Source organism: Uloborus diversus, chromosome 3, assembly GCF_026930045.1.
Source record: "Uloborus diversus isolate 005 chromosome 3, Udiv.v.3.1, whole genome shotgun sequence".
In the NCBI taxonomy this organism is placed as follows: domain Eukaryota; kingdom Metazoa; phylum Arthropoda; class Arachnida; order Araneae; family Uloboridae; genus Uloborus; species Uloborus diversus.
Genome location: NC_072733.1, coordinates 47454148 through 47475909, shown reverse-complemented (window position 1 = coordinate 47475909; position 21762 = coordinate 47454148). Strand labels below are relative to the sequence as shown.

General features: G+C 31.2%; 1 protein-coding gene across 1 annotated transcript in view; it reads left to right on the top strand.

Annotated features, from left to right (window-relative positions):
• LOC129218499 (glypican-5-like) overlaps positions 1-21762 on the top strand; it is a 198614-nt gene that overhangs the window by 167041 nt on the left and 9811 nt on the right. The window contains exon 5 of the mRNA XM_054852784.1: positions 5577-5700. Within this exon, the coding sequence (XP_054708759.1) occupies positions 5577-5700 (124 nt within the window). The remainder of the gene's footprint in view (positions 1-5576; positions 5701-21762) is intronic.

Below are 21762 nucleotides of genomic sequence, written 5' to 3'. Positions count from 1 at the left end.
AATATTTTCAAATTTATTTCTTCATAAATCAAATTTTTAAATTATTATTTAAGAAAAAATCACCCGAAGCATGTTAGAACAGAATCATTTTTGTTTGCTTTAGACGAAATATTGACGAGTCATTGCAGTTAAGAAAGTTGATTGTGAAATCGTGGATTTCATTTTAATTTATAAGAAATGGAAAACTAAAGGAAATTACGTAATACTTTCGCCACAAATCCATAATACATTAATGGAAACTGCATAAAGTACTAAACTTTAATCTCAACTGCATCCTGGCTTTACGAGCAGAATAGCAACTGCTTCGAAATTCGCAAATAAAGAGTTTCTGAATATTTCAATAAAACTTTTATGCTATGAAGCTATGGTTTTCTCAGTAACGTAGTTTTAATGTCTAATAAATCTGACGCCTTGTCTAAAAGCATAGTGATGGAGAGGAGGAGGGATATTATGAAAACTCATGGCGATGGGTCTGTTTATTAACATAGTCCTCGTGTTATAAACATTTTGACAATGCTTCTGATAATTATCGCTCTTATTTCAGGAATTTCGTGAAGTACTACTTAATTGACTTAGAATGTTAAAGGATACATTTTTCATCCACATTCGCGGTAAATTAGTTCACAATTTGTCTGTACTTTAAAGTAAATTGATTGGCTTTAAGGAATGATGATTATTTTATTAAAAGAACCTCATGACAATTTTATGCTGAAAAATTATACGGGGGGGAGACACTTTTTCCTCTTCTGTGTTCCTTGCAAAAACTCTTATCTCCCCCCCCCCCGGGGGGTGATATTAGTGCCGCAGGTATGTGGCAAGCTGCAACTATCCAAAGGTGATACATTCATTGAATTTAATCGTAATCAAACAACCAAAAATAAAATCTAAACGTTGTCCCACGATTTTAATACCGAAAACGTTCACGAATACAATACTTTTTGCTACATATGTGCTTGGGATATAGAAGAAAGTCAACAAAAAAAATCACATATTTTTACCTCTGTTTTTGATACATATAGCAATTACTTAAGTACTTTTCCAATAGTATTTCCAATGAACGTAATGTCTTCTTCAGTATTCTTCGAAGTATGTTTAAACGCCATTTGTAAACTTAAAGAATCCGATAAAATGCAATGTAATAATTGATAATTTTTGGAGGATCATATATAATGAGATTTAAACTGACACATTTTATGCCGCTGGAACATGACTTCAATTTTTAAGAGATTTACTGGTTATAAAAATCTTTTTTAGGATTGAAAAAACAAGCAATGGAAATAGTCTCTTAAGTTATGAATGTATTCAAATATACAAGTATGCAGCAGATATTTATGTAAAAAAGTTATTCGATGACGGTGTTACTTGCATTTGTACACATTCATTACTTGATTACATACGTTGATTCGTTTGAAAATAATTTTAATCTATACGGACAAATGAAAAAATGAAGTTTTATGACAAAAATGGTGTGGTTTTCAATATGACAAAGAGGAGAGTTCAAATTAAGACTACTTGATCTAAAACACAACTACTTGAGCTTCATTTGCTTGAAAGCAAATGAAATGCGGGACTTTTCTTTTATTTTAATAAAATGAGAGTATATTTCTATAGCTACAGAATAATTTCTCTTTCATACTCAATACCGTTTAAAGAATAATATTTCAGCACTGGAATGAGAGAGACTTCATCTTAGTTTCTGCAGTAATAGACACATTTAGCTGTAAAAAGTTATAAACTGCTATAAAACCACCCAAACTCTTTATAATAACTAAATTAGATATTTTTTTCATTCATGCTGACCTTGATTGGTTAAAAAGTCACTGAATATTTTTTTTAAATTTAAATGTTCGCCTTGTGTGACAAACTGCCTTACTGACATTTTTTAAAACGTGATCTCTTTACTCAACGCTTCAAAAACTAGTCCTCACAACACTTTTCGAGATTAATTTCATTGTCTTCTACTTGAAAACCAAACTTTTTACAACAGTGATTTAAAACTGCTCGTTATTTTCATTCTTTGAACTTATATCGTCGCCTCAGAGCAACAGTAAGATATCTTAGTGTTATTTCTGGGATTATATACAGTTGCTCTGAGGCAACGATATATTTTTCAGCCTTTAAGAAAATTGCATCTTTTAATAGTCTACTTTTAAAACTACACTTCGCTGCCATTGTAACCAGAACTGAATTTTATGTCCATGTTTTAACTGCTTTTTTACGGCTTTTATTAAATGATTTCCTTACCGAGGCTGACTTTGATTTTTTAAAAGAGGATAATAAATAAGTGTTTGTGTTTCACTTTTAAAAATAGACGTATTTTTCTTCCACAATGAAAACTAGACATCATTAGTATCCAATTTTAAACCTCTAAACGCATTCATCTTCCACAATTACAAGTAGACATCATTATTATCCACTTTTAACCCTCTAAAAGCATTCGCAATTAAAGCAATCATTATTATCGACTATTGAAACAATTTAAGCTATAATTTCGTTTCTCCATTCTTTAAAAACGAGACTTAACAACCTCTTTTCTCATTAAAACTAGATCTTGTTACCACCTTTATAGAAATAATGATTTCATTTCCTACCTCCTTTACTACACGAGGCTCGTACTATAAATTGTTTGAGACCATATTGTCCTTTTAGAAACTACAACCCAGATTTTTTTTAACAATAACTTTTGTAACTTTTGTAATCGGTTCTTTAGGACATGAACCAGTTACAGTCGAAGATAAGCTGCATTGTCCTTTGAAATTAGAGCCTCTTGTAAAGCAAAGCATATTATGCATTATAGCTTTTGGGTCTTACTCTCACAAAACAATTTCAGCTACTATAAAAAGTTAAAAATTATTGAAAAAAACAATAAAAAGTTGCGAAATGAAGCATTTTAGAATCAATTCTTACTATTCGTCACATTTTCTTACAGCTGCTGAAAGATAATACATTTAAATAGCTGAATTGCTTCTATTACAGTATTATTTCGTCTATTCATATGATTTACCGTGTTGTGCAAATCTCTTTAGAAGTAGGGGAATATGGGGTAAAGTAAAATGGTGAAATATTTACTCTGCTTTTAAAGTTCCCTATCTGGTAATATTTTAACTATGTAGTGGCACATGTGGTCTGTTCCAGCCAGAAAAAAAAATCCGTCGAAGATAAAAGAATACGATAATACAGGCAATTTTCAAAAATTGATACTCATACTGTAACAGTTTGTTGTAAGTAAAAATCTATTTTTGTAATTAAAAAGTTCTTGTTATTAATGCTTCAAACATTGAGACCTAATATGCGGTGGAATATTTATTTAGTTAATATTAAGCTTATTTTTATTTTAAATATTTTGTATAATTAGTTAAGTTCATGCGGGGTAAGTGGATTGGGCAAAGTGAAATAGTTTTATTTCCCTTACTCTCTCAATCATTAACTAAATCACTTACGTATTCATTTATTAATTTACATTCGGTCATTTTGTACTTCGCTTATTTATTCATTCATTCACTATTTCTTAGTCACTCACTCTGTTACTCACTCATTTATTTCTCTTCATACATTAATTAATTTATTTAGTTATTCGTTTATTGTTTCAGCATATTTTCGTTTATGCATTTTACGTCCCCATTCATTTGATCAAAAGTACCTTTTCGTAAATGACATATTATTTTTGAAAAAGGATATTAAAATCACCAATATGAAAGCTCAAAGTGCAATTTCATTTCACGTTGCTTTAGGAGAGCTGCTGTTGATAAATCTGTTGCTTGCAGCATCACGCTCACTATAGCGTAGAATTTTCTATAATACATCTATACTTTTCTTTAATAGATTATATAGAACTGAGCTCTCAAATCTCTACATTAAATTTACTCGTCGTATATAGGACAAGATTTGCGGTCGCCACTCACAGTTATGAATATGGAAAGATAAAATTATGAATGAAAGTAAATAAAAATTTCAAATTATTAGTTTTAAGTTTTAGCCTTTATTTTAGCGGATAATATGTTGGAGCAGTTTAAAAATCATTTGTTGTTTAGTTAGTTTTTCTTCGGTTCCAAGAAGTGGTGATTGGAAAAATGGCATGCCGACTGATAAATTTGCTTTTACTCTCCACTGGCTACCAAAAAATATTTATCAATCTTGATTGTTATTGTTAGATCAGCACTACAGAGCCAAGTTTTTGGTTGTGTGAAATCTTTTTATAAGCATTCTTTAGCTAAGTGTTTTCGTTACACACATAAAACAAATAAATAAATAAATGTATGCTGAAATTTCCATTAAAGAAATGAAACATGGCATTTATTTCTTCACAATAATGAAGTTAGTGCACTGTTCAGGAACTTTTGTTACAAAGGGCTTAGAAATACAATTCAAGACAATAAAGCTTTTACTTTGTCTTCTGAGCCGTTATTAGCCATAATGTTGTCGCTTGAATCGTACGAAAGTTTAAAACATAACTGGACAAATTCCATTTACTTTTCTCACCATTTCAAGATAGTCGATTTGTCAAATAAATTGTCTCTGTTTTACAAATGCATTAATTTGCATTGTAAAGAAGCATTCTATAATCAAGATTTTTTATTCAACGTTTTGTTAGACTTTGCTTGTTAAAAAGGCAAGCAAATGTTTTAATATAAATTGTATTTTCTTTACTGAAGTCTTTTAAATTCGTGTAGTAAACAACAAAAAAAAAGGGATTTAATCAAGAATTTTAAAGAATACTATAGATTTATTTATTTCTATGGAACGACAAAAAGGGCGAAAAAAGATTCCGAAGGGAAAACCAGCGGATTTAAACCGAACAAGCCAATGACAATGACCAAGGGACATCAATGACATGCTGTAAAGTAAAGCCTATTTGAACTTTACCAATGCGATGAAACTTACCAAGTAATGCCAATGAAATTATCTGATTTAAAGCTCCTGGAACAACACGAATTAACCCATTATTACGAAGTGAAACAAGTCGGTAACACTTTACTAGATCAAACTAAATTGCTGTGTAGTTGTAATAATATTTATAAATGTATACCACAAATATTAATAAAATGCAAGGTAAAAATAAAATACTTAAAAATGAATTGATATTACCAAGTAGCCACCAGTCACATTTATCAACCAGACATTGAACGTTTATATATCATTAGTTTGAGCCCTGAGAATCGGTAGCTTTCAGTTTTTTGTAAGCCTCTCATATATTTGTTCTATTTGCTTGAAAGCTAGTAGGCTGTCTTCTTATGCACACACTTCATGAATTGTACTAATAAATTGTTTTCATGTTGTTGGTGCAGCGTTTTATCTGTTTACGTGATAATTTTTTTTTCCAACGTTGATCGTGTAAAACATGTGTAAAACATGTAAACGCATTAAACTTATTCAGAAGGCAACTATATGACAGTTAATAGAAAACAGTTCAGGCAATGTGCTTGAACTGACACTGTTCACTGTTACAAAAAAGCAAAAAGTTGTGTTGCTTGCTTAAAGTTTTAACAATTGAAATAGTTTCACTGAATGCATGTGATTCAAAATACATTTTTTGAATGTTGTAAAGAAAAAACTATAAGGTCTTCTTTCTCTTATAGATACACTAAAACTATAGCTGGAATTGGGATCTCGGCACAAAAATACAACCCAGAAATGAAACCTCCGGCTGCACGTGACGTCACTATTAAAACTTTATCTGACAAGCTACACCATGTTAAGCAAGTAAGTTTACATGCTTGATCTCCCCGAATTATTCGTAAATTTGCTTGAAAGTTTAAAACAATCGACTGTTGTGTGTCAAACACGAAGAAAAACGATTTAAAGTGCTGAATCAGTGTTTAGCCTACTTTTCATAAAAATAAAAAAGAAGAAATCTTTAAAAGGCGGCTTACTTTGCTGTAAAAATATTTCTTACAAATAAAGTAAATAATCAAGTAAATATAGAAAAATAAGTTGAATGTAAGGTCATAATATTGAGAAATATGTGCGTCGATAAGTTGATCTAACTGTGACCCTAATAACCTTTGAGAGAGATTAGTTTGATTCCAAAAACAAATTCTCTTTTCAGAAAATTTTGACCAGGACACCTCTTTCACATGTTTTATTTTCTGACTTGAATACTTTTTTTTTTTGTCAGAACTTGTACTGTTCAAAATACCATAAATCTAGGCACTAAGAGGAAAAGTTCATCTTATAAAAATCCTGATCTAACCAATGGATTTCCTTGGAACCAACATTATCGGAGAAAGGTAATGAAACAGAACGCGTAAAAAGATTTCTTTTATTTAATAAACTTAAGGGTATGTTTTATTTAAAAGATAATATTAAGAAGATCTTTCATTTTAATTCCCGGCGAACTTCGAACTATTTCAATATTTCATTTTAGAAACCACTAACAAAGGTACCAAAAAACAAAAAGAAATAGATAAATTAAAATTAATAAAGAAAGAAAGAACAAAAAAAGACAAGCATAAAACATGGAGAAAATGATATTTTAAATATTGTTTTAGTGTTTTTGCTTCAAAAAAAAAAAAAAAAAAAAGCGTTTCCCTGCGTGGATTGTAATCTTTATGGATGTAAATAACGGATTCTTATGAATGTAAATACCATCTAACAAAAGCTTTTTTTCTGCTGTTGTAGAATGACTTTATATCCGTACACTCAAATATTTCTTCATTGAAGAAGAGGATCCTTTAAACTCCAAAACATTATTTGGTGCAAGTTTATGGGTTTCTAACTTTTTTTTTTTTTAACTTTTATTTTGTAGCACAGATACTTCTGAATATTTCGCCCCGCACTCTCAAAATTTCTTCCTTCAATTGACGGAAATTTTCTTGGCAGCAGTGCTGCCGGACTTTCCCGATTTTTAACGTATTTCCGTTTCTATTTTCTCCTGTCAAATGAAGAAAGTTTCGTCCATATTTTCCCCGTTGTAGAAGGAATATTTTCCGTCATGTGACAATTTTCCGTTTCTTTAGTTCTCCGTTAAATGAGGGACATTTTTCCATTATTTAAAGAAACGTCCGTTATGGTCGTTTCTGTTACATGAAGTCAGTTTTTCGTTATTTGAAGAAACACTCGTTATTTTTGTTTGTTACATGAATGATTTATTTCGTTGTTTGAAGAACGTCTGTTATATTCTTTCTGTCAGATGAAAGACATTTTGCGTTATTTGAAGAAACTTTTTTTTATTTTTTGTTTCTGTTAAATGAGGTTTTTTACAAAAATTTACATCAAGTTTTTTCAGATACTTGATGCTGTATTTTTTATTTGTTCAAAACGTGGACACATCAAACTTTCAAACCGCCAAAATCCCAAGAAAATTTAAAGTCCCTCCCCCCCCATCCACGCAAAAACTCTCCAAATATACATACAAAAATCATTGAAATCATTAAGAACTTATTTAAAAACAACTTTTAATTTTTTAGTTTTAGAATGTGTTGTCAGTCTAAAATTTTCGGAAACAGCAACCCAAAACTTTCAAATCACAAATACGCCTGAAAATTCCATAAGAAAATTCAAAAGTAGATTCCTCATTGCTAAATATACTTATCAAATATCTCCCCATTAATATATCAAACATTTCCCCATCTCAATACCTTACTTTCAAAATTTTTACTTAACATTATTCATAAACTTAGTTATTTCTTTGACAATTATTTGTTTTTAAGAATTGTTTTACAACAGTCTAAGCATGCATTTGTTGTTCTTACCAAAAAAATATTTATAAAAAGTAGACAAAAAAGAAGTTACAGCAAATTATTCTTATAAAATAATAAAATATAATAATAATAAAGTGACGACTTGCAGTGCAGTACTTTATGTGCTCAACTTATAGAGGATGATTAACATGAAAAAGTACTAATTCTTTACCTGAGAAGAGTGGTCAACTATATTAAATAAATAGCCATTACACTGTTTAAATATTATTTTCATTCTTTTTATAACTTAACTGTAAGTTTACTTTAATATTGAGCGAAGTTAGTTGTTTGGCAACAAGTCACTCTTACGAAGTTATGTTAATGCAGTTGGGCAACATCTTCGCTGTTGTTGTTGTTGCTCTCGCTTGCTAGTGTGCAGCATGTGCTTGTAATTTCATCATGTAAATTTGTTACTATAATATTTTCTTCAATTCAAAACGTTTCTGTATTTAAAAATAACAAACTATACAGGTTTTACACCACCTTAATTGTTATTAAAAGGAATGTTTTCTTTTAAACTACTATACGTAATTGATTATTTTCTGCGCATTGTTTCAAAATCTTGAAAGTATATGCACATTTTATTTTTAAATAACAAGAAATAAGAAAGATAAATCATGAATAAAATAATTCTTATGAAAGAGCAAAACGTTTATTAAGTACAGTACAGTAAATATTAAACATGAAATGAATTCCAAGCTACCTATTTCGAGCAATAAATTTATTATTTTGAATCTTTAATTAAAAAAAGTTAATGCTTTTCACTATAGGTACATTGGGGAAACCTCAACCGTGTTTTAAAAATATGGTTTAAATCTTCATGGGAAATAAACTTTTTGGATTACGTAATCTTATGTGAGTCTGATTGTATTTTTTAAAGATACAGTCAACTCCCAACAACTTCGGAGTCCCAAGGGACCGGCTAAACGTTCGAGTTATGAGAAGTTTCCACAACAGTCTCAAAACTTTGGGACCTGATGAAAACTTCGAGATAAAGAATATTCAAGTCATAAACTTTGAGTTATTCAGATCTGTTTGTATTGTACAATTTTGTCCAATCATTAGTACTTCATCTTATATTTCAGTCATTACATTGAAATTATCTCAAGTAACTTGAAGATTTTCTTTTACTATATATGACACAATCAAATAAGGTTTTTCAAACAGAGAGATGTACACTGTATTTTAAAATTCCCTCAAAAAAACGGAAAATGTACTGGCAGCAGAGTTGCCGACAAATTTCCGTTTTTTTACAGAAGTGGTGTTTTCCGTTTTTATCACGGATGGTTTCCGTTTTTTCATACTGACACTTTCAGTTTTTATCACGGACACTTTTCGTTTTAAAACTGCTATTTTCCGTTCTCAATCGGAATATTTTCCGTTTTATGAACTGATGTTTTCAGTTTTTAACGTAGATATTTTCCGTTTCATGAACTGATGTTTTCAGTTTATAATATAAATATTTTCCGTTTTATGCACGTATATTTTCAGTTTAAAAAACTATTGTTTTGAAAATATAGCTGGGCAATTAAAGCATAATGAATTAACATTTGGAGATTTTAAAAGCCCATATATTTTTTCTTTCTTTTTTTTTTTTTTGAAAAACAGCAAAAAAAAAAAAAAAAAAAAAGAAGAAAGAAAAAGAAAAGCAGTTTTATTAGAGCATTTGCACAAATTTCTTCTTTAACTTTCAAAAATTTGTGAAACTTCCTAAAAGTGAAGAAACACATTTTTACTATGCAGAAACTATGCATCTTTCCCTTTTGAAAGTACAGAGGGAAGATATAACAGCCATCTGGGAATGTATTTGCTTTGCATTTTATTGTATTAAAATCTTTTATCAACAAACAATTGCAAAACATATGAAATAAACGCAAATCATACCAACTGTTTTTTTTCTTTTTTAAATCTGTCTTTACAAAAATACCCTCCTCTCCCCCTCCCCCCGACAAAAAAAAATTCCTGTAATTAACTGTGCGATGTTTTATTTAACAATAACTGCCACAAAATTTAAATTTATCAAAATTATTGAAACATCAATTGTGCATAGTTAACATTGTTTTCAATAAAACCAAACATTTATTACAAGTACAAAATCATTTATTGCAGATCTTGTGCTACACAATTTTTAAAATTTTTTGCTTGTGCCAATGTCGAATTAATAGTTTGCTTTGCTGTCATCATCAGTACCATTTTTATTTCTGCACTCATATATAGAGATTAAATAAGATTGATAGGTACAACTGGGCCACCTTTGGACGATTCCAATTTTTCACAATTACTGTCACAAACCTAAATTACAAGAATAAAAGTATTAATGCATGATATCAAAAAATTTTAACACATGAACATTTTATTGAATAAATTACCAAGTGTCATGTCATAAACATGCAGATGAAAACATCAATTACCTACGGTAAGATATTTGACATTATTTTTCTTGACAATGAGGTAATACGCTGACAGCAAGCAAAAAAAAGTAGTCAACAGCACTGTCGAAATTTGGAGAGAAATTAGGCATCTTACTTCAGAAACAGTTAATTTGTAAACACCCATGCATTTTTTTTGCAACAATTTTTAAATTAATACTTTCAATTTTAAAAGTGGCAGTGTGGAGTAGTTTATATGTTAGAATTGAACGTGCCAAGCTCAAAAACAATTATCGATCTCTTCTAATTCTCGCCTAGCTATAGTTGGGGCGAACCTAACCCTGCAGCCAAGTAATACTGAGCTTCGGATATGCTTAGCTTTCACAATGCTTCCAGGTTAGGTTTGCCCTAACTATAGTAAGTGTAACATTTTATTTGCTAACTCAATTTTTGTTCCGAACATCATTACTTGACTCTCAAGAAACAAAACAAAACTTATCCATGAAAAAATAATATTTTAGCAGGTTATAAGAATTGTTTCGAGAATATTATTCAAAAACTTCAAAAGAACTGTTAGGAAAGGAATCATGAATTTGTGAATCACAATAAATATCACGGAGTTATACCTGGATGTTTTTCTACTATATTCTCCCCCCCCCCCCCCACAAAAAAATCATTATTTTTTTATGTTTATGATTTGTCCTTGTACTGTACTTTCAATCTCCTTTTGCATTTATTTGGAAGGATGCAATAATGCACAATTCCACAAAATCGTATAAAATTGCAGCTGGTGCAGAATTAATTTTTTCAGTGTATATGTTATAGTTCAACTCAGGTCAACGAGAGCCAAAGTTACGCCTTCTTAGTTTGGTCTCCTTAACCCCTCCGCACATAAAACTGTAAAAATTATATTAATCCGATTCTGACTGATTATTATACACCTGAAAAACTTTTCATGGAAACTTTTTTTTTCATAAAAAATTTATTTTTAAAACAGTAAAATATTGTTAGGCTTTATTTCTCAGGGCCAATCGGGTTTTTAAACTTAAAAGTATATCCTTCCGCAAGCGGAAAGACTTCTGTTTAACATCAGTTACTCTTTAAATTATCATTGAATTCGGTTTACAGACATTCTGCATTTTAGAACAAATTGTGAAGTGTGTTGGGTTAGGATAGGCTGTCTGCTTTATTAGTTTTATTTGCTAAAGCAGCTATGTCGTTAAAACTAGATTACACTGCAATAATTAAAAATTACTTTTGTTAGACTTAAAGCAGAAAATTTTCATGTGTGTAAATTTTGTCGTCATAATTCATAGTAATCTAGTAACTGATAAACAGCCAACCATTTGTGCTGAGTAGGGCAATGTGGGGCAAAGTGAAATAGTTAAGATGACTGAGCTTTTTCAAAATGAAAAAATTAGAAATTTATTTTGAAAATTATAGTACGTAAAGAAAGAACATTCTATTTAAAATAAAACTAACATTGAAACTGTATTTTTTAATTTTGGCAGTAAATTTGCAGTTTCAAAAAAAAAAAAAAAAAAAAAGTGGAAATTTTCAACTTTTTTTTATGGAGCAAAGTGGAAAATGAAATATCTTATTCAATTAATAGTGGTATTCGCACGGCTTTCCCCATTATAAAAAAATTAAAAAGGTCTTTTGGTTCGCCTGTTATATTTACAAATAATGTATAACGAATTTTCAACAACAACAGTCAACATGCAAGTCTAAGTTCCCTTCAAGCACTTTTAATAAATCAATGAATAAAAACACTGAAATATGATGTTGAAGAATATGATTGGCTTTGTATTGATATCCCGAGCCGGTAAATGTGATATTTGGTTTTATTTGCTTCAAATGTAATTTTTAGTTACAATCAGAGGCCTCGCAAAATTCAGTTACCCACACCACTTGATGTAGCTATGCCACTGCTCCTCAGTATTGAAAATCTCAAAGTAACAGGTCAGGCACCAGATCTACAAATATACTGGATCCAACAGGTCACCGAGGTGACTAAAAAAAGAAAAAAAAATGTCGACAAGTTGTTTTAGAGCAAGACTCTTTCAGAAGCTAAGATTTTCCTAATTAACTCGGATATGTAATTTGTCGGTAACCTACAATTTCTTTTTACCTCTCAAGAGTTCACATTTTTTGTCGAACTCCTGCATATGCATACTATATTCATTATACTTGCATATTTATGTTTCCAAATAGGGCTGGGCATTGTAGGGATTTCTACATTGTGATGCATCGCCAACCTTACATCACGATGTTATGATGCATCAAAATGTACATTTTTTTTTTCTTTCTTCATTTCACTTATAATTGCTTGTTTAAATTTTAAAAAATACATATATTCTAAATGAAAAAATATAAATGCTACAAACACGTTCTAGCACCAGCAAAAAATTGTCAAAAATAAAAAAAACTGTGTACAAGGTAGCAATAAATATTAGTCATCTGTTTTGAAACTACAATGAACCTATTTTTTCAATACAAACAGATGCAAGCTTGTGGAAGCAATATCATCTTGCTTTTGGAAAGAGGTAACTCAAAGCAATAAAATTCGTGCATACAACCTTTGCTCCTATTTTGAGATTTCATTTTGCTTTGTTTTGTAGAGTTATTATCTGATCAACTTTGTTCATCAATATATTTTTTGCAAAAAGGTTTTTAAAAGCAATTGCATTTACTGCGAGTTTTGGGAAAAGTGAAAGTTGTTCGTTCACTTATGATACTTCTTTACAGACAACCCCGCTTTTAAATGTTCGGGAAGGGATGATTTTTTAATTTGCCGAGCGATACTCTGAATTCTACCGAATGATAAAATACGAGCATGAACACAAACGTGCATCTAATGAGAAGAGACATTAAACATCACTATTTAAAAATTTCAAACAGTTTTGCAGTGAAGTGTCCAAATTTACAGAATCATCAGAAAAAATTGTCGACGTAGAACACTTTTGGTAGTTCACTGTGACCTCCTATCAGGGTGCCGCTTCCAGTGGCGTTTTGAAACAATAAAGATATTACAACGGCAATAATAGTAAACCGGTGTCCGTACATTGGCGTTTCGATTCGTAGTCAGTGTGGAACCAATGCATTGGTTAAGAGAAAAATTAGAAACCGATTTAACAATGCAGGGTTTACACTGGTTTTTGGCGATGTATCAATCCAACGCCCAGCCCTAATGCATATGTAAAACAACATGTTTTATATTTACAATTTGCATATTCGCGGCAAACTTTCCTTTTCTGTTCAAGGAGTTCTGTTCACTCAGTTGTACAGTTGAATCCGCATTCCATCAATAAATTCTCCGGCTCACTTTGGAAGGTTCCAGTGCTGAGAGGGTTCAAAGAGGACAGCATCTGGAATGTTAAAGTGCTTAGAATAATATGATTCAAAGTTTTCAAAATAATGCCTTTTTTAATGATTGATACATTTTTTTTATATTCATTTCCTTAAAAAATTATGTATTATATTCATTAATGTAGATAACAAGCATTTAAAAGTTTGAAAGAGAGGGGGGTGGGGAGAGAATTGAAAACCCAAGTTGTTAACTAAAACTAGATGCTTCAACTTGTTAATTGAAATCTAATCAATTGCAAGAAGCAAGTTTATACAGACATAGTTGTTATTCATAGAAATTAAAATAAATTAATAAAAAAAAATTAAAAAAACAGTAGTATTTTAAGTAATAAGCAATATCTTTACATTAACCTTACATATAGGCAGAAAATATTCTTCATTAACAATAAAACAATCAAGACTCAATGGTGTCCCATCTAACAATTACCTAGTTATTCGAGACAATTTTGTAAAATATCCCCTTAGCAAACAAAAGTTTTTAATATTAATAGAAGTTTTTTAATTTTTAAAACTTGTCACGATGTTTTAATGTTTAAACAAAGATCTACGGGAAATTAAATGTTCAAACTAGATAAAAACTTAATTTTAAGCAGCAATCATCGTTAGAGAATTCAAAAAGGATTTATTTGTAGTAAAAATGGAAACACTTACCAGCAATCAATCCCGGATGAGAAGATACAAAAACTTCGTCTTCGGCGATAGCGATTTCTGACCGCTACGGCATCCGCCATTGCTGCAAGATAAACAAACTAACCGTAGCCTACGAACAAACGCTCTAAGCGTTTCAGTTAATGCAGTAATCACTGCTGTTGTTCAAAACAATTTGATGTTGATGGAGAAGAGGAAAAAGTTCGAAAAATGTTCAGTATCAGCTATCTGAATGCACGAAATAAACAACGTGCTTCACCGCCATTACTCATTTGTTACTATCACTCAATACTTAAAAAATCTTCTACGCTGGAGATATTCCGTTTTTTCACGGATAAAGGCTCCCTCTAACGATCGCATACGGACATGTTCTGTTAGTGCGCTAAAGTAAAAGAAAATTTTCAGTAATTCCATGAAAAGTTCCGTTATCAATCCAGAACGGAACTTTTCTATTTATAAGGGGAAATTGTACAGTAAATTTACGGAAAAGCATTAGTAAATTTAATGAAGCAATTTTACAGTGTAATAGAAAAATTAAAAGGTCTTTTGGTTCGCCTGTGTGGCGAATTTTCTCTCCAATTGGCTTGTACCCATGTTACGGTTCCACGTTATGATAATTTCGTATCTCGCCAATTAGCTTGTGTCCATGTTACGGTTCCACGTTATGATAGTTTCGTAATTTACTCGTCCATCTTATGATAATTTTGTTCTTAAAATTAGAATAGAAAAGAACTGCATCGAATTTTCGAAAAATCTCTTCGAGGTGCACACCCCGATGATACAAACTAATTTAGTGCCAAATTTCATGAAAATCGGAGGAGCGGTCTAGGCGCTATGCGCGTCATAGAGATCCAGACAGACAGCACAGAGATCCAGTCAGAGAGACTTTCAGCTTTATTATAAGTAAAGATAAAGATAAAGAAAACAAATTATTCCCCATATTATCAAATTATATGAAAAATGGGCTTAAAATTGGAAAAGAAAAAAGAACAAAATCGAATTTTCAAAAAATCGCTTCGAGGTGCACACCCCTATGCTATAAACTAATTCTATGCAAAATTTCATGAAAATCGGCCGAACGGTCTTGGCGATATGCGCGTCACAGAGATACTGACAGACAGACAGAAATCCGGACAGAGAGAGATCCAGACAGAGAAACTTCCAGGTTTATTATTAGTAAAGATAAAGAAAAAGAAAGATAAACACATTCTTCCCCATATATTATCAAATTTATATGAAAAATGGGCTTAAATATGGAATAGAAAAAGAACCTCATCGAATTTTTGAAAAATCGCTTCGAGGTGCACACCCCCATGCTACAAACTAACTTTGGGCCAAATTTCATGAAAATCGGCCGAACGGTCTAGGCGCTATGCGCGTCACAGAGATCCTGACAGACAGAGATCCGGACAGAGAGAGATTCTGACAGACAGAGATGCGACAGAGAGACTTTCTGCTTTATTATTAGTAAAGATTACCTACTTTACATTAACATTACTCATGTTTCTTATGATGATAAAATTTGTATGTAATTTAAAAGTAAAAAAATAAGTGATTTTCCAGTTCTATTAACATGTGCCAATTACTGGATCCCAAGGTGTCATACACTGGGGTATCAGGTGCCAATTACTGGTGATTTTGGTAACTTTTTATATGCCTATTTTTATAAAAGTATCGATTCAAATATTTTTGATTTTAGTGAACCAAATAGATGCACAGATGTGCACTCTTTGATACAAAAATATTTGCAAGAAAGTATTTTTTTTCTAAGTTACTGAAAACAGAGGTAAGTTTAAGGACAAACTCTTAAAGTGCCAATTACTGGGGTCTTTACTTTACTCTGAATTTTACCGAATGATAAAATACGAGCATGAGCACAAAAGTGCATCTAATGAGAAGAGACATTAAACATCACTATTTAAAATTTTCAAACAGTTTTGCAGTGAAGTGTCCAAATTTACAGAATCATCAGAAAAATTTGTCGACGTAGAACACTGTTGGTAGTTCACAGTGACCTCCCATCAGGGTGCCGCTTCCAGTGGCGCTTTGAAACAATAAAGATATTACAACGGCAATGATCGTAGACCGGTGTCCGTGCATTGGCACTTCGATTTGCAGTCAGTGCGGAACCAGTGAATTGGTTAAGAGAAAAATTAGAAACCGATTTAACAATGCAGGATTTACACTGGGTTTTGGCGATGTATCAGTCCAACGCCCAGCCCTAATGCATATGTAAAACAACATGTTTTATACTTACAATTTGCATATTCGCTGCGAACTTCCCTTTTCTGTTCAAGGAGTTCTGTTCACTCAGTTGCACAGTTGAATCCGTATTCCATCAATAAATTCTCCGGCTCACTTTGGAAGGTTCCAGTGCTGAGAGGATTCAAAGTGGACAGCATCTGGAATGTTAAATAAAGTGCTTAGAATAATATGATTCAAATTTCTCAAAATAATGCTTTTTTTAATGATTGATACATATTTTTTATATTCATTTCCTTAAAAAATTATGTATTATATTCATTAATGTAGATAACAAGCATTTAAAAGTTTGAAAGAGGGGGGGGGGGGGGGAATCAAGATTTAAAATTGTTTTCTTGAAAACATAAGTAGTTAACTAAAATTAGATGCTTCAACTCGTTAATTGAAATCTAATCAATTGCAAGAAGCAAGTTTATACATACATAGTTGTTATTCATAGAAATTAAAATAAATTAATAAAAAAACAAAAAAAAAAAAACAGTAGTATTTTAAGTAATAAGCAATATCTTTACATTAACCTTACATACAGGCAGAAAATATTCTTCATTAACAATAAAACAATCAAGACTCAATGGTGTCCCATCTAACAATTACCTAGTTATTCGAGACAATTTTGTAAAATATCCCCTTAGCAAACAAAAGTTTTTAATATTAATAGAAGTTTTTTAATTTTAAAAACTTGTCACGATGTTTTAAAGTTTAAACAAAGGTCTGTGGGAAATTAAATGTTCAAACTAGATAAAAACTTAATTTGAAGCAGCAATCATCGTTACAGAATTCAAAAAGTAATTATTTATAGTAAAAATGTAAACACTCACCAGCAATCAATATCGGATGAGAAGATACCAAAAACTTCGTCTCCGGCGATAATGATTTCTGACCGCTACGGCATCCGAAATTGCTGCAAAATAAAAAAAAAACCGTAGCCTACGTACAAACGCTCTACGCGTTTCAGTTAAAATCAGTAATCACTACTTTCGTACAAAACATTTAGATGTTGATGGAGAAGTTGAAAAAGTTCGAAAAATGTTCAGTATACAGCTATTTCCATGCACGAAATAAACAACGTGCTTCGCCGCCATTACTCATTTGTTGTCTCTCAATACTAAAAAAAATCTTCTACGCTGGAGATATTCCGTTTTTTCACGGATAAAGTCTCCCTCTAACGATCACATACGGACATGTTCTGTTAGTGCGCTAAAGTAAAAGGAAATTTCCAGTAATTCCATGAAAAGTTCCGTTTTTAATCCAGAACGGAACTTTTCTATTTATAAGGGGAAATTGTACAGTAAATTTACGGAAAAGCATTAGTAAATTAAATGAAGCAATTTTACAGTGTATGTAAATAAGAAAATTTTAAAGATATTAGAGTTTACTTTTCAATTTGATGTCTGCAAGTCCCCATGACTTGTAGGAGCTAGTAATTATGAATCAATAAATATCTGAAAATATAATACAGGTAAGCAGCTCTTACTTGAGTTAATTGCTGAATAAATGCAGTTCACACAAAAGTGCCTTCACTCAATATTGGGTAGCAGGTTATACGATAGATGGAATCACAGCATAGTACAGAGGTATAGGTCAACACTATTTATACTTACTTACTCCGCATTCATGTTAAATGCTTTATCATTCCAAGTTTATTGTACTATAATTACTAAACTGCTGACAAACTGGAACGGAAATGCTGAGAAAGAGTAAGAAAACATTACTATTCTCTGTCTATTTCTGAATTGAATTGTATTGCACAGAAAAGTTAATATTTAATGTGCGCTTAAATATTGAAAAGTAAACAAATACACATTGGAGAGTAATTAATTGTTTTCTTCATACGTTTTGCAAGACAATGTTATCAAAAGATAAGCAAAAATAAAGAAAAAATGATATTAATAGCAAATAATAATAATTCGATTAATGAACAACATGATGTAAAATAACAAATAGCAACAATTCTATAAGCTAACGTTTTGAATGGATCGAAGAGGATCCACTACCTACGACAACTCATAATTTTAAAATAAATGGTTTGATCAGAATATATCACTAAAATAAACCATCACCCAAAATGACAACATTAGACTATAAAACGCATAGAAAAACTATTATCTTTTCACAAAAAAAGCTATAAATTCGAATTTTTAAAGATTATTCAAAATTCTTTTACAGTAAATAAGAGAATAGTACAACATTATGAATTTCCTTGCTTAATCAGTAATCAAGTATTTACCACGGAAAATCACAGAAAAACAAACAAAAAAAACTCTCAAATAATTCACGCCGATCATCGATCAGTTAAAAAATTTAAAGTCGCAGCTAATTAGCACTCGCTAGCAAAGTTCTTCATTTTGCCCATGCCTGTACTAGTTCCGAGAGAGGGGGGAAACGTCTCTGGGCATTTCGCATCGAAATTTTGCAGCGACGTTTACTCGTAACATCACATAGACGTACTGTTTATAGCGCAGTGTGATGTGACATGAATGGGATATTGCGACATCGCTCAGACGAAGTGTTTGGCCAATGTTGGTGATATTTAAAGAGTTAACCACTGAATCACATTAAAATTGCCAATAGTGGGGAAAAAAATATGTGTAAAACGTTTTTTTTTGCTTCGGTCGCAAGAAACGAGGTGTGAAAATATTTAGTGCTTCCTTGCTTACTCCAAGGCGCTATTATCATTAAATTGACGTAAAAAGAAGTCATGTGATGCATGCATCAGCTCGTTTTACTTCCATTTACAAAAAAGGAAGTATTGTATTCGCGAAAAAAATTTCACTCAAAAATCGACCTTAATTTCCATTTTGCTCACCCCCGAATGAATGTTGAGTTTTTTTTTTTTTTTTTTCGACTCGACCACATGTAGATAAGTGCCTAAGAACGTATAGACACGCGAAATAACCATTTTGACGATTCCCTAGAAAAAAACAATGAGTGTTCTCGTGACGTCTGTATGTACGTATGTATGTGCGTACTTGCGTATGTATGTCGTATAACTCAAGAAAGGAATGTCCTAGAAAGTTGAAATTTGGTGCGTAGACTTCTAGTGGGGTCTAGTTGTGCACCTCTTATTTTGGTTGCATTCGAATGCTCAAAAAGGGGTCTTTTGCCCCTTTTTTGGGGGAAATCGTTAATTTCGATGTAAACTTAAGTGGTGTTATAATTTGGCGGACACTTGGCGGTATATCGCCAGTCTTTTGGTCGCCAATTTTTGTCGCCAACTTGGTGACCAATTTGGCGATTTTTTTAAAATCTGTTTCAATTTCGCCAATGTTGGTGCTATTTAGAGAGTAAACTATTGATTCACATTAAAATTGCCAATAATGGGGAAATGACATGGAGTAAAAGGAAGTCATGTGATGCACACATCAGCTCGTTTAAAATTTCATAACAGAACGTAATGGAAGAGTTGAACACTGAAAGGGCTCCATGACTTTTGGCTATATAGGATGTCTTCGAGTTGTAGCGAACAACTTTTAGGGAGGTTTGACAGAGAGTAAACTGGGACTAAAAAGGCTATGCAATTTTGTATCTTACGCTAAGGAAAAGACAAATTTAAATTTCACGCATTCGAAACTATGTTTTGTGCATACAAACTAAATGCATGGTTTTTTTCATTGACTAATGGCGTTTCAAGTGCTGAGCGATAGGGACACTTCTCCCTTCCCTTGTGCCGGGCCTATGTCACGGTGAAAAGAGCAATAATCATGTGGGCATAGTTCCTTTATGCTGAATCTTATGATATTAATTCTGGGTTGTCCTATTTTGTCCAACCCGTGAAAAAACCGTCCCGGACAAAATGTCATGCTGTCCATTTCGTCCACTTCGTCAGTAAACTGAAAGTTTTGAGTTAAAAATTTGGAGCTTGAAAATAATAAATAATTATATAGATTTTTCGTATTCAAGACATATTTTAATATAAAAATAGCATACATAAATCTGTATATAAACAATTGATTGTAAAATATTTTAAAGTGAAAATAAAGAAATAAGATCAGTTGAAGTTTATGTAAGTGTGTTAAAAATTCAAATGAGTGTTAAAATAAATTATAATGCAGGTAATAACATTTATAAAACAATCACATCAGCTGTAAATTTTTAAATGTTTATCTGTGATTTGGAGGTTTATTGCCCATAATAAGTGCATTTATAAAATTAAAAAGTAGAAATAAAAAGTTTTTAAAAGTTAGAGTATCAGAACATTAAAAATCATATTAAAAAAAAGAAAGAAAAACTACTTAATATTAATAAAAGAAATGTTGGCATGAATTGAAATCTGTTTTTACAATACAAATACAAATGTGATGATCAGCAACAGGCTCTTGACTAGGCTGTTCCTAATCAATTTATTAGTCCCCAATGAAGATTAATGGCCCTTTTAAAGCTATTTACCCTCTTGCCTATTGCAGCCTCTTCCGGTACATTGTTCTGCGTACCCACAACACTACTAAAGTAGTAATTTTTCTTAATTTGTATGACATTAACATATGCATAAAATATTTTACTATGGGGTGACATCAATAAAAACTCGAAAAATATAACAGTTATAAAATATTTTTAGCTTATAAATCTTTGTTTTGTATGTATGACTCCAAGCATTTCATTTGACTTTCCTATTGAGTTTATTATCTACTATTGGTTATAATAGACTAATCATGTCCAATAACTTATGCACATTGTTAAATTTTATTACTTTAAAGTAAATTATGACCTAAAATTAGCCGCAGAAATGTGTAATTAAATATTTTTTAGATTTATGAAATTCTAAAGCTAATGGTTCTATTTTAATTAAATGATTAATTCATAATAGAAAATGTATTAGAATAATGTACTAATATTTTTACACCGTAACATTAAATTTATGTATGGATAATCAGTTTATTTTTCATCTCGTCCAGTTTTGTCCAGTTCCTTCCGGCGTCCCAGACTTTTTACAAAAAAGTGGACAAAATAGCAACCCTGTATTAATTGGAGCATTTTTTTTTCTGTTTAAGTTGTTTGTTTGGGGGAAATATTTTACGTTAACACATAAATTTCATTATTAACTTTTCCAAAAAAAAAAAAGTTATTCATCCATCAGTCTAAAAAACATCAGAATTCAGTATTATTTCGACAGGGAAAAAACATTTCTAACAGTAGTAACTATTTATACTGCACAAAATTTCATCTCTCTTGAGTTAATGTCTTATGCTCTGGCAAGAGACTTGATTTTTTGAGATTTTTAGAAAAAAACATCAAATAAAGAGAACAAATTTACAAAATATTTTAAATTCCTCGGTAAGCCTTAGTGCGGTAATTTTTTTAACTTCCTAACACAAACTACTGCGCAAAATTTCAAGCCCGTGAGTTATTTTTTCTGCTCTGGCAAAAGGCCTGAATTTTGAGAATTTTACATAAAATTCCTTAAGTAAGAGTGACACATTATAAAGTAGCTACATACC